At 43.9% G+C, this 18,734-nt stretch overlaps 1 protein-coding gene across 1 annotated transcript in view; it reads left to right on the forward strand.

Moving 5' to 3' along the window:
• The window catches only part of NEPRO (nucleolus and neural progenitor protein), a 324,864-nt gene that overhangs the window by 57,048 nt on the left and 249,082 nt on the right, over window positions 1-18,734 (forward strand). Inside the window, exon 2 of the mRNA XM_044072737.1 lies at window positions 2,138-2,292. Coding sequence (XP_043928672.1) covers window positions 2,138-2,292 — 155 coding nt within the window. The remainder of the gene's footprint in view (window positions 1-2,137; window positions 2,293-18,734) is intronic.

Consider the following 18,734-nt stretch of genomic DNA (forward strand, 5'->3'; position numbering starts at 1 on the left):
ACAACATGTCGGTTGTCTGGTATATCAACAAGTGGGGGAACCAGATCCTATCCCCTATGTTGCAAGGCCATGAGAGTGTGGGAGTGGGTAATCTCCACCGGTTGGTTTCTGATAGCAATGCACATCCCAGGGCGCTCCAACATTTTAGCAGACAGATTGAGTCGGGCTATTCTGATGCCATATGAGTGGTCTCTGAAACAGTCAGTAGCGGAGGAGATATTCTTTGCATGGGGTCAGCCTTGCTGTGATCTCTTCGTATCTCCTTCCAACGCAAAGTGCAGCGAGTTCTTCACTCTGATTCCCTCACCAGGGGAAGCCCCCAGAGACACTCTAGTCCATGCTTGGCCCCCCGGGCTTCTGTATGCTTACTCACCATTGCCACTCATTCCGAACTTTCTTCAGAAAGCTTGCCGACTGCAGTGCAAAGTTATCCTCATTGTCCCGTTCTGGCCTCGTCAGGCTTCATTCCCATTCCTTTGGCCTCATCTCTTAGCTCCTCCGTGGGTTCTGGATCCCTGCCCCGATCTAATCTTCCATCCTTCAGGTGTCCGCCTGCCTGACCTGGGCAGCCTCAAGCTGACAGCTTGGTTGCTCCAGTTCCGTTGATTGCCAGGACTCCCAGTGTTTCATCCCCGGTAAAATCCATACTGGTGGCTTCTCTTAAAGATTCCACTAGGAAACTTTATTGCAGTAAATGGAAGCGTTTTTCCATTTGGGCCTCACAGTGAAACCTAGATCACTTTACAGCCCCTGTTCCAGCGGTGTTGGATTTCTTGTCTGGCATTTTTCAGCAAGGAGCTAGCTCCTCCACAGTGAAAGTACAATTGGCAGCTATTTCTAATTTTCATGTTGTTGAAGACAACATTGCCTTAGCCTCTTCTAGGCTGTGTAAGGCCTTTCTTAAAGGCACTTTTCTGTTGCGTCCTCCTGTCAAGGATTCAGTGCCTGCTTGGGACCTTACCTTTGTCCTACAGGCATTGGTGGCTCCTCCATTCGAACCTGCAGCTTCGATGGATTTAAAATGTTTATCCCGGAAGACAGCTTTCCTAGTCGCCATTACATCTGCTAGGAGGGTTTCTGAGCTTCAAGCACTGTCTGCTGTGCCTCCTTATTTGGTCTTCCATAAGGAGAGGGTCTCTCTCTGTACTAATCCTTCCGTCTTACCCAAAGTGGCATCTGAAGCAAACATAAACCAGTCCATTAATCTGCCTGTTTTCTTTCCTAATTTCCAAAACAAGGGTGAATACAAACTTTATTTGTTAGATGTTCATAGACAACTTCGCTTCTGTCTTCATAGAACAAAATCACTCCGCAAGACTGACCAGTTGTTAGTTTCCTTTTCCAAATCCTTATTGGGAAAGGCTATTTCTAAGGTTTCTTTGGCCAGATGGATCACTCTTTCCATTTCGCATGTCTACAAAACAAAAGGTTTATCTCCTCCTGGTATTGTTAAAGCTCACTCTACTAGGTCCATGGCGACTTCTGCTGCTTTTTGGTCTAGGGTTCCTTTGGACGACATTTGTGCAGCAGCAGCGACCTGGGCCAATTCACATACTTTCATTTCCCATTACGTATTAAATCTGATTTCTAGGGGTAGAGCATCCTTTGGCTCTGCGGTGTTCAGGAATATCCTTCCATAAGGGCCTCCCAGGATTGGAGTAGCTGGGGACTCTGTCCCACAGGCTGCAGATAAAATGAAGTTAACTACTTCAGATAAAGTAGTTATGTACTCACCATAACGTTCCATCTGAGTAGTTATACTTCATTTTTCTGCAACCTTCCCTCCCTCTGTCCCCCGGACCTTGTCCTGTCTATACAGGTTTGGTTCATTGGGCTGAGTTGCTTATGTATTTAGTTGCAGCTAACTCGATCAGAGGGAAGGTAGGAGATGGTAGTGCATTATGGGTAGGGGGAGGAGCTCAGAGCTTGGAGCAGATGCTAGAAAAAAAGTTGCCGGATATATATATATATATATATATATATATATATATATATATATATATATACACACACACACACACACACACACACACACACACAGATATACACCTGTGTATGTATAGTTATTTATATTTATATTGGGTATGTAGCATAGTTCAACTGTTTTACAAAGCTATGTTTATTTTTGTCTTTACAGAGAAGTGCATCAAATCTATTGTTAGAATATGTGAAAATGTTCTGAAGTCGCTAAAGAAAAAAATAATGAAATCTGAAATGCAACTGCTGGATTCAGTTCTGTATGTTTTCCATGGCAGATTGCGTCATCATAAAACATACCACTCTCTTAAACAGGCAAGTATAAATGCATTTTTGCTCACAGTGTCTGTTTTATTTTTAAATCTCCAGAAAGCGTACTTCCTTCAGTAAGAGAGTACAAACATTCTGTCAAAAGGATTTTCTAAGTTGCATATGCAGGTAAAATATGCATTGCATTTGTTGAGGTTCACCCTTTTACTTCCAGTATCTCAACGTGTATGAATGTTAGGTAAGTGGTTAAGGTTGAACTAGTCACATCTTGCACATTTGGCAACTGATGCAATTGTACCAGTGCTTTACTTTTTTTCTGTTTTTATAATCCTGGTTTTATCGGCAGACTCCTACTCTGAAAGTCAGTATTGACTGATCTTTTTTTTTAACAGTATTTATGGAATTTTGTTACAGCTGCTGATACTGAAATGAAGAAATGTATATCAAATTATAATGCATTTTTGTTTTTTGCTACAAGGTCCAGGGATGGTTTATGGCCACAGATTAAGCCAATCACATGCCATGTATTTCAATGTATATACTTGAATAATTCATTTTGTGACACATGATAGGATTTTTTTTTTGTTCCTTCTTGACTCAGTTAACTTCATGCTGCCCCCATCAGCACACCTTGGATTCCTTAGTTGCTCCTTCAGGCTTCACACAATGCACCCTAACACCAGTGGATGCCTTACTACTTGGGGAGTCGACCATACAATGCACATTAGTAGTCCCCAGGGACTGAGGGATCCCATGAGGAGATGTGGACTGTAGCATGGGGGAGTCTTCATATGCTTGGAGCCAGTCAGAATCTCTAAGATGAAGGAGTGGCCCTTGCAATGATGTCCTGACATCCTGCCACTTACCCCTGTTAAGCAGGCATCCTGCAAGATTCCTTGTGTCAACCAGAGATCACACAGGCAGCATTTCCCCCTGACCCCCCCAATTATAAGTTCTATGTATGTCTGTCATTATATTGTATACAGACTACAAAATGAAAATTTGTTCAGAGAACTAGGAACTTGGGTTTATAACCCCTTCTCTTTTGACCATCATTTTACTAGGATTATTAGGAAATCCTTTTATTTAGCACATCTGATTTACAAAGGAAATATTGTCAAGGTCTAAAGAGATAATCACTGCCTTATACTTCTGATTGATTAGTCCATTCATCATTGCTCCCCCCTTCTAACTGTATCTCACTAAACATATGAAACAATTAGTAAGACTCCAAAAACTTCTAACTGAAATGCCTAAAGTTCCTGAACTGCAAGGAGAGGCCAGAAGCTCTGACTTTATTCAATGAGTTATAGTTTCATCTCTGTCTCACTTAACATGCTGTATTAGAGATCTGGATGTCTAGTATCTCTGTGACTGTAATATCTCCACTGATACTAGAACCAGAGTCTTAGATCTTCACCAACAAATTAATAAAACACTATGGAGTGATGCATTTTATGACCCAGCATCTCTCAAACAACTGGAATAAAATTCCCTGCTCCTTGACCACTAAGACAGTGTCTTCCTTTAAACACAATGTTAATGACTGGATGTGTAGCCTTGAATTTACTCTGAGAGTGATTGATGTGAACCTATTGGAGAAAGGAGGAGGTGTGACATGAGGAAGGATACTGGCAAGACACGAGCAGTCATAAGACTTAGTGGCCTTGGTATATTTATGAGAGCTGGCCACTGACTGCGTCCTTCTATCCTCTTGGCTAACCCTGCCACGATCTGAGCTCTTTCCTGAGCTCTGGCCACTAACGACACAGATGGATGCTCTACCTCTGGTCTCTTGGGCCTTCATGACATGCCAGAGCTTTATTTTTAAAACTGGTCACCTTATAATGTTTTATGATTACATAATTTCTTAAACTGTATTTTTTTGGAATGTATATATATGTATGAAATTTCAAATTCTGTCAATTCAGAGGCGAGTTTTATTTTGCAACAGTGAAAAGTTACATTGCCCAGAGGTGAAGCACTATACCTGTGTATAGCTATACTGATCTTTTTACAAAAATATAATGCTAGACCAGGAAATATTTTTTGTTGCTAGACCTTCAGTCTTGCACAAAACCTTTCTTTTGAGGTTAATAACTTCCACAGCATGTGTGAATATTAAGCAAAAATGACAGTGTTAGCTGCTGATTGTGTAAATTGGCAAATGAACAGTAGCAGATGAGTCTTTTAATAATCATTTTTTGCAGTACAGTGATTGTGTGAAGTACACTGGTAACCAACTTTATTATGACTGCAGGAAATTGAGAGAAACAAAGTGTAACAAATTATAATGCTAATCTGGTTTGTGTTTCAAAGTTAATAAATGGTCATCTGTGCAATACCAGACGAACAAAACATTTTTTTCCTGTCCTTTATGTCCTGTGCCTGTTGACCATCAGGCCTCTGCCACTACTTCCCATCTGTTCCAGCTAAAAGAGAGAGTTGCTAATGCCTATTTATTCCCCAACAGGGGCAAGAGCCACTAACACCCGTTTGTTCCCTCGGCAAGTATAACTCGTGGCAAGGCTGTTAACAAGACAACCGTGAGGGGATTTACAACTATGGCCCTAACCCTTACCCCTGGTGGTAACATAAAAACCTGCATCAGTGTGGGAACTACATGTACTCTACTATGAGGGTATGCATGTTCCCCCACATACGTATGCAAGATGTTCATCGTGTTTCACTGTTGCAGTCCTAACCAGTGGGTTATCCGGCTCCCGCTAGCCCTCGATCGGCCAGAATACCAAAGGTAAGTAAATATGACATTAGCTGTCGTCAGTTGTAAAGGACGTCAGGACGTCCGATACAAAAGGAGGCAGCCGACGTCACTTCCTCAGTCTTCCTTGCCGTAGAGCCTGAAGCAGAAGCATTTTTTGCACGAGTGCCAGTCAGCAGTTTACCTTTTTGGTTCCCGACTACAAAGTTGAAGTCCACTACAGCTAAGTACCCCGTTGGGGATCCCCTTTTCTTGCCTTAATGAATGTTAGAAAAGGTTAATTGTTCTACCTGTGGAAAGCAGATTCCCCATAGAGATTTTCATTCCTATTGTATTATTTGTTTAGGCCTTGACCACGACGTTTCTAATTGTGATCTCTGTGCTTCCTTTAATCCATGTACTGTTCGTCGTCGGGCTAAGCTTTTAGCTGAACATTTTGGAGTTTGGCCTAAGTTTGTCGGTATGGCATTCGCTGGTCTTCAGACTTCAGATATCCCTAAGAAGTGTAAGGATAAGGACAGTCTTCAGATGATAAGTTGCTCATCAGTCCTGCGGTAGCCAGTGAGGTGCCTTTGCAGCCCCTGCAGCCCACAGATTTTCAACCGCAGGCCTTGGTTGAGACCATTTTAGAGTCTCCCAGGCCTCCGGCTTCCATTTTGTCTTCTGACCTTCCGCCTGTTGCCTCTTTAGCTGGATCTGGAGCCGCTAAGCTGTCTCCGGTGTCCAAGGCCTCCGTTCTTCGTTCGGACAGCAAGCTCATACTGACTATCTCTGCTGCGACTTCGGCAATTGCCAGGCCTCCAGAGTCCTTCAGACTTGCAGGTAAATCTTCCAGTCATAAGCCTGTGAAAAAGCAGGCTCCAGTTTCCTGTCGTTCCCCTCAATCCCAAATGGTTAAAATGGCTAATGACCTTTTGACTCCTATTAGGGGTTCACAGCCTCCTCCTTCTAAAAGGGGCAGGGATGTCTCTCCTGAGGCTTTGTCTTATTCTGGTTCTGATACTTCTAGCATTTCTGCTGATGAAGAGGATGTTTCTCAGTTTTTTTTCTCCTTTTGAGGATTCGGATGCAGAGGAGTCCATTCCTTCTGCTTCTCCTCCAGAGAATTTCTCTTTTGGTGATACTTTGAATTCTCTCAGGGAGCATTTTAATGGGAAAGCCAGGATTACCCCCAATCTAAGAAAAGGATTAGGGAGATGTCCTTCAAGGATGCATCTGCAGTCATAACATATGGGTTGTCCTGCCTCAGGCAGCCCTTCGGTCGGCCGGATTCCAAAGTCTGGGTCTGGCCTCGGCTGATGTCGCACTTCACCCGACGTCATAGCTCCTGGGGTAGAAAGGCATCAGCCGACGCCATTTTCCTCAGTCTTTCTTGCCGCGTGGTGCCCGAAGCAGAAGCTGTTCGCAAGTGCCGGTCGGTCAGATCCAGAGATTTCAGCTACCGAAGACTTCTAAAAAAGCTAAGTACCCCGTTGGGGACTCTTTCTTGCCTCAGCCGATGTCAGACAAAGTAAATAATTGTTTAACTTGTGGGAAACAAATACCTCATAAGGATTTCCACTCTTACTGCCTTCCTTGCTTAGGCCCAGACCACGACGTATCAGCTTGTTTAGCCTGTGCTTCCTTCAACCGACGGACACTTAGACATCGGTCGGAGTTTGCAGAAGAGTTTTTTTGGTCCCGCTTTTGCATATAAAATGCCGTCGGAGACTCCGACCACACATTTATCCAAAAAACGCAAGGAAAAGGACCGACACTCGCGGCCCGCGGTTTCGGCTGAAACCACGGTTAGTCCTACCGCGAGTGTCTCGGTTTCGGCTGAAACAGAGTCCTCTGTTCTTCCATCGGCCGAAAGCATGCCTCCGACAACCGAGGCCACAGAGGCCCCGGCTGAGTCGGCTACAGAAATTCCTACCGAAGAAGCAGGCGCACAAGAATTGTCCGACACCATTCCGTTGGACATCCCTACTCCTGCACGTGGGGCAGCTAGACCCCCTGCTTCTATGTCCATTAAGGCCTTTTCCAGGGCTAAAGCAGCTAAACTTTCCAAGGCCTTACCAACAAAAGCTTCCTCTCACAGACCTTCCTCAAGTTCTCAGATTCTCAGCCTTGCTGAGGACCTTATATCACTGATTAGGGGATCCCAACCTCACCCAGACAGGGCCTCACAACCTCCTCCTGAAAAAAGGCCTAGGACTGAACCCCCTGAACCTCTCTCCTCTGACTATTCCTCGGATGGATCAGATTTATCAGACCATCAGGAAGGACCATACTCACCTTATGAGGATTCGGATGCAGAAGACTCAATTCCTTCTGCCTCCCCCCCAGAAGAATTTTCCTTTGGGGAGACTCTACACTCAATGAGGGAACACTTTCAATGGCAGGGTCAGGATTTTTCTGATTCTAGGAAAAGGCTAAGGACTTTTTTACACTTGCCACAGCATAGGCCTTTAGCCATACCACCTGTACTATCAGTTGTTGATGATGCATACAATGATGCCAGTTCTGCCCCTGATTCCCTTCCCCCGGCCCCTGCCAAACCTGACAGATATTACAGGGTCCAGGATTCTCACTTCCACTTGTATAAGGCCCATGCTGCAGACCCAGAAACTATTTCTCAGGGCCCAAAGTGTATTGCAGCTGCCACTGCCAAAACCCCCCTACCCTCTGAAAGAGAGTCAAGAGCATTAGAGAGATGGGGTAAAAAGGTTTATACATCTGCTACTCTTTCTGCCAGGGCTTTAAACTGTCAATTTCACATGATACAGTACCAGGAATTTTTGTTAGATCAGCTGAATAAAAAGCTTTCCTCTCCTGAACCTTTAGACCGTAAGTCCCTTCAGGATTTGGTACACAACTCTCAGCAGGTCAGTAATCATTTCTTAAAATGTGGCTATGATGCACTGGAGGCTTCATTTAGATCAGCTATGACTGGAGCAGTGATTCGAAGGCATGCCTGGCTAAAAGAGCAATCCTTGCCAGACCATGTCAAGTCTAAACTCCTAGATGCCCCTATGGAGAAACAAAGTTTATTTGGCTCCCCTGCACAGGAGGTTCTAAAGAAAGTGGAAGAAAAAGCAAAATCTGTGCAAACAGTCAAGGATTTTCTGCAGGTCCAACCTCCGAGGTTCAGCAGAAACTGGCCTTCAAAGAATTGGTCCTTTCCAGACACCTCCAGAGCACAGAGAATCAGAAATAGACGCCCAAGAGGCAGAGGTCAATCAAGGGGTGCCTACAGGGGTCGTCAGTGGCAACCTGCCAACCAGAGGAGTACCGCCACAGCTGCGACTACAACCACTTCCACAGGACAGACACAATGACTTGGCTCTGATTCCGCCTACCAGGGAACAACTGGAAGCACCCTTGGGCAGAAAGTTAGCTTTATTTTCAAACAACTGGCATTGCATTACAGGAGACAAATGGACATTGCAAACAATAGACAAAGGCTACAGGTTTCACTTCCACACTTTACCAAAAAAAGAGAGGAATACCAAACCTTCCACCAAGCCAGAAGTCAGAGGCTCTAAAACAAATCATCAACTTACTAAGGATGAGAGCAATAGAAAGGGTACCATCTATGGGACAAGGCCAAGGATTTTACTCCAGACTATTCCTTGTACCAAGAAAAGAAACTCAGTGGAGGCCTATTCTCGACTTGTCCACACTGAACACATATCTCATTGTACCAAAATTCAAGATGCTGACCCTACAGCAACTTCTTCCCATGTTGGGCAAGAAGTCTTGGCTGGTGACTCTAGATCTCAAGGAGGCATACCTGCACGTCCCTATACGACCAGATTGCAGAAGACACCTCAGATTTCTTGCAGGATCAGAGCATTATCAATTCTCAGCATTGCCCTTTGACTTACTACTGCGCCCAGAGTATTCACAAAATGCCTGGCATCAGGAATTGCACATTGCAGGCTTCAGGGAATTCAGATCTACCCATACCTGGACGACTGCCTAATACAAGCGGACAACAAGACAAAAATAATAAAAGATTTGGCCTATGTCATACAACTGTTACAAGCCTTGGGATACACAGTCAACATACAGAAGTCAAGACTAGTGCCATCCCAAAGGATAACATTTTTGGGTGCAGAACTGGACACAATAACTCAGATGGCTTTTCTCACAGAAGAAAAACAAAAGCAACTCCCAGTCTACTTCATGGCATTGACAAGACAAACTCGGCTTACTGCAGGGAAAGTCCTGCAGGCCCTGGGTTACATGGCATCTTGCATAATCTTGATCCCACATGCCAGGCTGCATATGAGAAAATTACAATGGTACCTAAGGAATGTATGGTCTCAACACAGACACAGTCTAGAAACCATGATACCAATCATTCCATGCCTGAAAAAAGAATTCCTGTGGTGGGCTCAGGCCTGCCAGACCAACAGAGGGTTGCCTTTCCACAAACCACAACCAAGCCAGACCATCACCACGGACGCCTCAGACCTAGGCTGGGGGGCACACATGGAAGACAAGTGTATCCAAGGCCTATGATCTCAAGACCAACTGAATCTACACATAAATCTAAAGGAGATGCTGGCAGTGAAGCATGCAATCGAGGCATTCAAATCATTCCTCCAGCAAGGACACCTGCTGATAAGGACAGACAATACCACAGTCATGTGGTACATCAACAAACAGGGAGGCACGCATTCCTACCCTCTATGCCAGATGGCAATGGACCTGTGGAACCTAGGCCTGAATCTCAACATTCAACTGCAGGCCAGATTCGTAGCAGGAAAAGAGAATTCACTAGCAGACAGCTTAAGCAGAACTACCATGGGTGCTCACGAATGGATGCTGCATCCAGACATCTTCAAAACCATAACAAAGAAATGGGGAATGCCAGAGATAGACCTGTTCGCCTCCCCACTCAACCACCAGCTGAAGAAATTCTGCTCAAGAGAATACCACCCACAAGCCTGGAGGGTGGACTCCCTTTCTTTCAGCTGGAAGGCCCTGACAGTTTATGCCTTTCCACCTCTCCCATTGATGTACAAAAGTTCTACTGAAGATCAGGGAGGAACAGCCAAAGGTGATTCTGATAGCTCCAGACTGGCCAAGGCAGCATTGGTACCCGCTACTGAGAAGCATGTCTCGGACGAACTCATGGCCTCTACCTCTATGGCCTTTACTTCTAACGCAGAACAACTACAAGACCCTGCATCCAAACTTGAAAACACTGCACCTAACTGCCTGGAAAATTGCATAAAACAAAACCAATCTGTTTTATCTCAGAGGGTCAAGGACATTATCCTGGAGGCTCGCAGACCCTCCACAAGAAAAACATACTCAGCCAAATGGAAGAGATTCCTCATTTGGAGTGCATCCAAGGGAACAAATGTCACACTGGCAAACCTAGCACACATCCTAGAATACTTAGCAGAACTGTTCCACAATGGCCTGTCCTATTCTTCCATTAAGATTCATGCTTCAGCAATTTCAGCAGAGTACAACATGGATCCTCCTATCTTCTCTCACCCTCTCCTCAGACAATTTTTAAGAGGGATCAAAAATGTAAAACCTCCAAGGAAACCACCTCTACCTGCATGGGATCTCAATTTTGTGCTGGAAAAATTAACACTTCCCCCTTTTGAACCAGCAGCATCAGCAGACTTACAGTTCTTATCTTGGAAAACTGCTTTCCTTCTAGCAATCACTTCAGCAAGAAGGGTATCCGAGTTACAGGTATTAATGGCAATGCAGCCTTTCCTTATCTTTCACCAGGATAGAGAGTCTCTGAGAACCAATCCTACTTTCATGCCAAAGGTGGTATCCAGGGTATCCTTCAACCAAGCTATTCATTTACCTACGTTCTTCCCTAACCCACAGAACAGGGGGGAAAAACTACTGCACACCTTGGATGTACACAGACAACTGCGCTACTATCTGGACAGAACTAAAACCAGCAGAAAAACTGACCAGCTTCTGGTAGCATATGCAACAGGAGTGCAAGGAAAAGCAATTTCCAAACGGACAATTTCAAAATGGATAGGAAACTGCATTCGATTCTGCTACTCTTTTCATGGAAAGACAACTCCTGAAAATATCAGGCCTCACTCCACAAGAGCCACAGCCACCACTACAGCTTTCCTACGAGGAGTGGCTACCAAAGACATTTTAGAAGCTGCTACTTGGAGCTCCGTGCATACATTTGCCAAGCATTGCAATCTTCCTTTATACTCCAGATCCCGAGCAGGTTTTGCAACTGCAGTTTTACAGGGGATCTTAACTACACCATCATTATCTTAGTGCCTCCTCCCCAGTTTGGCTATGGTATTCTACCCATATGTTATGACTGCAGATGCATCCTTGAAGGACATAGTACAGTTTTGTACCTACCATAAATGTAGATGTCCGATAGGTATGCATCTGCAGTCAGGATTACCCACCCTCCTTCCCTCTGTGGTATTCCTAGGGTACTTACCCCTCTTTTAGCTAGCTGGGGAATCTATTATGGTGTATTTTTTTGTATGTATATATGTATATATATATTTTGCTTTCTACTGTTTGGAATTTTCTACATTTATCCAAATTTAGCCTTCCTAGAGGGCACCTGGCATCTGGGGCAAGAAACACTGAGGAAAATGGCGTCGGCTGATGCCTTTATACCCCAGGAGCTATGACGTCGGGTGAAGTGCGACATCAGCCGAGGCCAGACCCAGACTTTGGAATCCGGCCGACCGAAGGGCTGCCTGAGGCAGGACAACCCATATGTTATGACTGCAGATGCATACCTATCGGACATCTACATTTATGGTAGGTACAAAACTGTACTTTTTTGGATTTGCCTCAGCATAAGCCTCTGGCTATTCCTCTAGTTTTGGAAGTGGTTGATGATGTTTTTCTGGAAAATTCCTTGACTCCAAATTCGGTTCCTCCTGCTCCCAGGAAACCTGACAGGTACTATAGAGTCCCTGATTCTCATTTGTTTTTTTTTCAGGAATCTGTTGGCTGATCCAGAGGTTATTTCTCAAAGCCTTAAAGGAGTTAAGGCCACTGTTACCAAAAATCCTGCACCTTCCGACAGGGAATCTAGAAACCTAGATAGGTGGGGTAAAAAGTTTTATACCTTTGCCACTCTTGCTATTAGGTATACTAATTGTCTTTTTCATATGCTTAAGTACCAGCAGCACACCTTGGGGACTATTAAGTCTAGGATTGCAAGTGTGCCTCTTTTGGCAGAGAGTAAGGCTATGCAGGATTTGCTGAATTCTGCCAGTCTTGTCAATAAACATTCATTACATTGTGGTTTTGACATTCTAGAAGCCTCCTGCAGGGCTATAGCTACTGGATTTGTTATTAGAAGGTACGCTTGGCTCAGGGAACAGTCCTTTCCAGAGCCTGTTAAGGCTAAGTTTTTAGATGTACCTTTGCATAAGGACAGTCTTTTTGGCAGCAAAGAAGAGGAAGTGCTCAAGAAGATGGAGGATAAGGCCAAGTCTATGCAAACAGTTAAAGACTTTCTGCAAGTTCAACCTCCTTGCCTTAACAGGAATTACCCTTCTAAGAGTTGTATGTTTCCAGATACCAGCAGACAGAACCGTTCTAAGATTAGGGGTTACAAATCTTCTAGGGGGGACAGGTTGCTACCCCTCAAAGGTCTAAGTGTTGGCATGCTTCCACTTCCAAGGTGGGAAGTTCTAAGCCTGCATCTCAATGTAAACATTCTCAGTTACTCTGTCCAACTTCTGCCTGTTCTTGCTTGCCCAGAGAGTCCTTTAGGGGGAAGGTTTGCCCTTTTTTGCAAATGTATGGGCCACCATCACGGGCGACAAATGGGTACTCAGAACTGTATCCCTAGGGCACAGGTTTTCTTTCCACACCTTTCCAGTACCCAAATGATTCCCGGACACTCCTCCAAACCAAAGGGGAGAAGTAGAAAAGCACATTTTGTCTCTTACATCTGGGAACAATAGAATCAGTTCTTGCTCAGCAGGTAGGCCAGGGTTTCTATCCCAAACTTTTGCTAGTTCCGAAAAAAAGAAGGCATCTGGCATCCTATCCTGGATCTATCCATTCTGAACTCTTTCTTGGTAATTCCAAAGTTCGAAATGCTCACTCTGCATCAGTTGCTGCCAATGTTAGAAAAGGACTCCTGGCTGGTAACGTTGGATCTCGAAGAAGCTTATCTGCACATCCCTATCAGGGAAGGTTGCAGGCAATACCTTCATTTCAGAGTAGGCAAGCAACATTATCAATTCTCTGCACTGCCCTTTGGCTTATCTACTGCTCCCAGAGTTTTCACAAAGTGCCTGGATCCAGTCATTGCTTTTTGCAGGCAGAAGAAAATTCAGATTTATCCATACTTGGATGATAAGTCTAATTCAAGCAAATTCTCAGGAACAGCTGTTAAAGGATCTAGAATTTGTAAAGACTTCTCTCTTCCCTGGGTTACACTCTCAACGTGGAAAAATCAAAAATGGTACCATTCAAGGAGATAACATTCTTGGGAGCGAGTCTGAACACAGCCGTCCAGATGGTACATCTCACCCAGGAGAAGCAGGCAACTCTTTCAGTTTACTTCAAGCATTTGGCAAGTCTGTCCCAGCTCCCTGCAAGGAAATACCTGCAAGCTCTGGGATACATGACCTCTTGCATTCTCATGATTTTATATGCAAAACTGCATATGAGGAAATTGCAATGGTACCTCAAGAACCTTTGGTGTCAGCACACAGAGGACCTGGATATGATAATTCCTCTGCTTCCATGTCTGCAGACAGAGTTTCTATGGTGGGCGACAGCCTCTCTACAAAACAAAGGCATGCCTTTTTGCCCACCCCCGGCCACTCACGTTCTTACCACAGACGCATCTGACTATGCCTGGGGAGCTCACCTGGATGGCAGATGCATACAGGGATGTTGGAATGCCCAGCAGATGCACATGCACATAAACTTAAAGGAGTTGATAACAGTTCAGCAGGCCTTAGTAGTTTTCAAGCATCTTCTTTGTCCAGGAGATCTGCTTGTCAGGACAGACAACACCACAGTCATGTGGTACATCAACAAGCAGTGAGGGACTAATCCTTGCTCCCTGTGCAGGCAGAGCATGAATCTGTGGTCCATAGCGGCATCCTTGGGCCTGCATCTCCTAGCTCTGTTTCTTCCAGGGAGGCTCAATGTTTTGGCAGACCAGTTGAGCAGACAGACCCTGGATCCTCACAAGTGACAACTGAACAGAGCAGTCTTTTACAGCATCATTCAACATTGGGGCACTCCTCAGGTGGGACCACCTTCTACCACTTTTTTGCACCAGACAGCATCACAGCAGAGCCTGGAGAGTGGATGCTCTGTCGTTCCCTTGGCCGCTGCTGTCAGTTTATGCCTTCCCTCCTCTTCCCAGAGTATTATTGAAGATCAGGGATGAAAGACCAAGAACTATTCTCATAGCTCCAGACTGGCCCGGACAGCATTGGTATCCACTGCTTCACAGTCTCTCCCAATTTTCTCCTTGGCATCTTCCTCTGAAGCCAGATCTTTTGGTTCAGGAAGAGGGAAACATTCTACATCCTCATCTTCAGTCTCTCCATTTGGCAGCATGGCTCATTGTATGACTCCATCCTTTTCTTCTTCCCTTTCCCAGCAGGTGATTGACATGCTTAGGCCAGGAGGCCTAGCGCTAGGAAGTCCTACGCTGGCAAATGGTAAACATTCTCTCATTGGATGCACGCTACTGGGGCATATTCTTCTCAGCCTACCCTTCCTCTGATCCTGGAATACCTGGCTGATTTGCTTCAGGGTGGTCTTTCTTTTTCCTCTATCAAGATCCATGCTTCAGCCATTTCTGCTCATTGTTCTTTTGAGCAACCCAATTTCTCTCATCCCCTGAAGAAAATGTTTCTTAGAGGTGCTTACAACTTAAAGCCTCCCAGAAGGGCACTTACTCCAGCATGGGGTGATCTTAATTTTGTTCTAGAGAATCTCACTCTTCCTCCTTTTGAGCCAGATGCCACTGCAGATTTAAAGTTTCTCTCTTGGAAGACTGCCTTCCTCTTGGCTATGACTTCAGCAAGGAGGGTTTCAAAGCTGCAAGCTTTGATGGCCATGGAGCCTTTTCTTATTTTCCATGCAGATCGGGTGTCTCTGAAAACCAACCCCTCCTTTATACCTAAGGTGGTTTCTAGTCTGACTCTTAATCAGTCCATACACCTTCCTACTTTCTTTCCTAATCCTCAAAATAGAGATGAACGGATCCTACATTCTCTTGATGTGCACAGACCATCCAGGTTTTACCTGGACAGGACTAAAGACCTTCGGAAATCAGCACAGCTATTGGTCAGTTTTGCCCTTGGAGCTCAGGGCAAATCTATTTCTAAGCAAACCATTTCTAAATGGATTGCACATTGTATTACTTTCTGTTATTCCTTTCATAGCAAGGTTCCTCCTCAAGGGGTTAGGACCCACGCCACTAAAGCAGCTTCCACTTCTGCAGCCTTTTTAAGGGGTCCCTACTAAAGCCATTTTGGAGGCTGCCACATGGTCTTCTGTTCACACTTTCACAAAGCATTATAATTTGCATTTGTTTTCTAGAGCCAGGGCAGGGTTTGCCACTGCTGTTCTGCAGGGCATTCTCTCCAATCCTTGATGCTGTTGGTTCCTCCTCCCTTTTCCCTGGGCTTTGATAATCAACCCATTGGTTAGGACTGCAACAGTGAAACACGATGAACATAGTACAGTTGTGTACATTTACCATAAATGTAGATGTTCGAGTGTATTCACCGTTGCAGTCCTGTTTCCCTCCCTCCTTCCCCCTTTTTGGTCCTCTCCTGTTCTCTTTTCCTAAGGTACAGGCTAAATTTGGTATTATTTGACAAACTTGTTTTTGGTTTAAGCCTTGTCTTCTGACTGTTATGGCAAGAAAGACTGAGGAAGTGACGTCGGCTGCTTCCTTTTGTATCTGACGTCCTGATGTCCTTTACAACCGACGACAGCTGATGTCTTATTTACTTACTTTTGGTATTCTGGCCAATCGAGGGCTACCAGCAGCTGGATAACCCATTGGTTAGGACTGCAACAGTGAATACACTCGAACATCTATGTTTATGGTAAGTGTACACAACTGTACTTTTTACCTTCATTGGCTTGGGTTGTCTTGTCCATGCAAGGTCTACTTTTCTTGGTTTGGGTGGTCACATCCACACCCTACCTCTTCTCGTGGGTTGCTTCAAGGTCAACCTTCTCACGTCCGTCTTGGAGCAACAAGCTTCACACAGTAGAAGCAACCAAATCCCTCCCCCATTTGGACATGTCTACGAAATGCTGCCCCTCTCACCCCCTGCATTGGACCTTCCAGTGCATGAGCTACTAATTGAACTTAGTGGGTCACAGTTAGGGCTTCATTCTTCTACAACCCAGAGCCAGGCAGAAATATATACAGTGGATATAAAAAGTGTACACACCCCTTTTAAAATGCCAGGTTTTTGTGATATAAAAAAAGAGACCACAATAAATCATTTCAAAACTTTTCCCACCTTTAATGTGACCTATATCCTGTACAATTTAATTGAAAAACAAACCTGTTGGGGAAAAATATCAAAAATAAAAAACATACAGTAAGCTGGTTGCACAAGTGTGCACACCCTTAAATTAATACTTTGTTGAAACACCTTTTGCTTTAATTACAACCTTCATTCTTCTTGGGTACACATCTGCATCAATTAAAGAGACTCTGATTAACCGCAGATAAAGTTCAGCTGCCCTAGTAGGATTTTCCTGACATTTACTCAGTTGCCTGCTATATCAAAAGCCATGGTTCGCAGAGAGCTTATAAAACAAAGGGATCTCATTGTTGAAAGGTATCAGTCAGGAGAAGGGTACAAAAAAATTTCCACAGTATTGGATATACCATGGAATACTGTGAAGACAGTCATCAAAAAGTGGAGAAAATATGGGACAATAGTGACATTGCAAAGAACTGGACGTCCCTCCAAAATTGATGAAATGATGAGACAAAAACTGGTCAGGGAGGCTGCCAAGAGACCTACAACAATGCTGAAAGGGCTGCAGGAATTTCTGGCAAGTACTGGTTGTGTACTACATGTGACAACAGTCGCCTCTATTCTCCATATGTCTGGCCTATGGTGTAGGGTTGCAAGATGGAAGCCTTTTCTTACACAGAAAAACATCTAGGCCTGGCCAAAATTGGCAAAACAATACATAGTCTCCCAAAAAGCATGTGGGAAAATGTGTTATGGTCTGATGAGACCAAGGTTGGCCACAATTCCAAAAGGAACGTTTGGCGCAAAAACAACACTTAGCATCACCAAAAGAACAGCATCCCCATGGTGAAGCATGGTGGTGGCAGTATCATGCTTTGGGGTTGCTTTTCTTCAGCTAGAACTGGAGCTTTAGTCAAGGTGGAGGGAATTATGAGCAGTTCCAAATAGCAGTCACTTTTGTCCCAAAACCTTTAGGAGTCTGCTAGAAAGCTGAAAATGAAGAGGAATTTCACCTTTCAACACGACAATGACCCCAAGCATACATCCAAATCAACAAAAGAATGGCTTCACCAGAATTAAAGTTTTGGAATGACCCAGCCAGAGCACAGACCTTAATCCAATAGAAAATCTGTGGGGTGACTTGAAAAGGGCTGTGCACAACAGACACCCTCGCAATGTGACAGATTTGGAGTGCTTTTGCAAGGAAGAGTTGGCAAATATTGCTAAGTCAAGATCTGCCATGCTGATAGACTCCTATCCAAGAAGACTGAGTGCTGTAATTAAATCAAAAGGTGCTTCAACAAAGTATTAATTTAAGGGTGTGCACACTTATTCAACCAGCTAATTGTATGTTTTTTATTTTTTTATATTTTTCCCCTAACAGATTTGTTTTTCTATTGAATTGTACAGGTTACAGGTCACATTAAAGGTTGAAAAAGTATTGAAATTATCTATTGTGGTCTCATTTTTTATATCACATAAGCCTGGCATTTTAACAGTTTTTTATATCCACTGTAACTATTAGGTTAATGAATATTGTGCTGTTGTATAACCAAGTAGGAAGTAAGACATGTGATGCCTCCCATACTGATGATATTCTGTTTTCCTTCCTTTTGCCAATTTCTTGATGACACAGCAGCTACTACAAAAATCATACCTTCTTTCTTTACAACCATCCCCCATGTGCAGTTTTTATAGCACTGATAGTTCCAAAGAGTGTACCTTTTTAGCTTTTTATTTTAATTATTTAAAAATAGTTTCATTTATTTGCAAAATTAAATGAAATCCTGCAATATATATTGAATACTACATTGTATCTTCTCTGACATGGTGTGCTACTTGACATGGTGTGTTACTTGATTTGGTGGCATTTGTTGATCACGCTTCTACTATTTACATTACTATGAGCTCATTCAGTTGAATAGACTCACGTATCTTATGTGGGAGACGGATCAATACAAACCTCATGCTGGGGGCTTTGCTCTGAAACCCATTAAATTAATAAAGCTAACTTTAAAGTCACAGAGCCTAAGGATGCGTTGGCAAGTTGTACACTTGATGTCAATCATCTGAATGAGCTTGTAGATGGAAAATTTTATGTAGAGATCCCCAAAAAAGTTTTTAACACTAAAGGGAGAGGGCACAGTAATTAGTGCAGCAATTAGGAACTTGATCACTTACTGCACTCATCCTTTTGCTGCTTGCCTTTAAGGAGTAAATGATCATTTCTTTTTAACCCTCTTCTGTAAATTTGATTGTGGAGCATTTTAATGTTTTTGGTTGTTGATGAATTTTCCTTTGTTGGGAATGTA

Source organism: Protopterus annectens, chromosome 5.part0 (assembly GCF_019279795.1).
Source record: "Protopterus annectens isolate FY-2018-M chromosome 5.part0, PAN1.0, whole genome shotgun sequence".
In the NCBI taxonomy this organism is placed as follows: Eukaryota; Metazoa; Chordata; order Ceratodontiformes; family Protopteridae; genus Protopterus; species Protopterus annectens.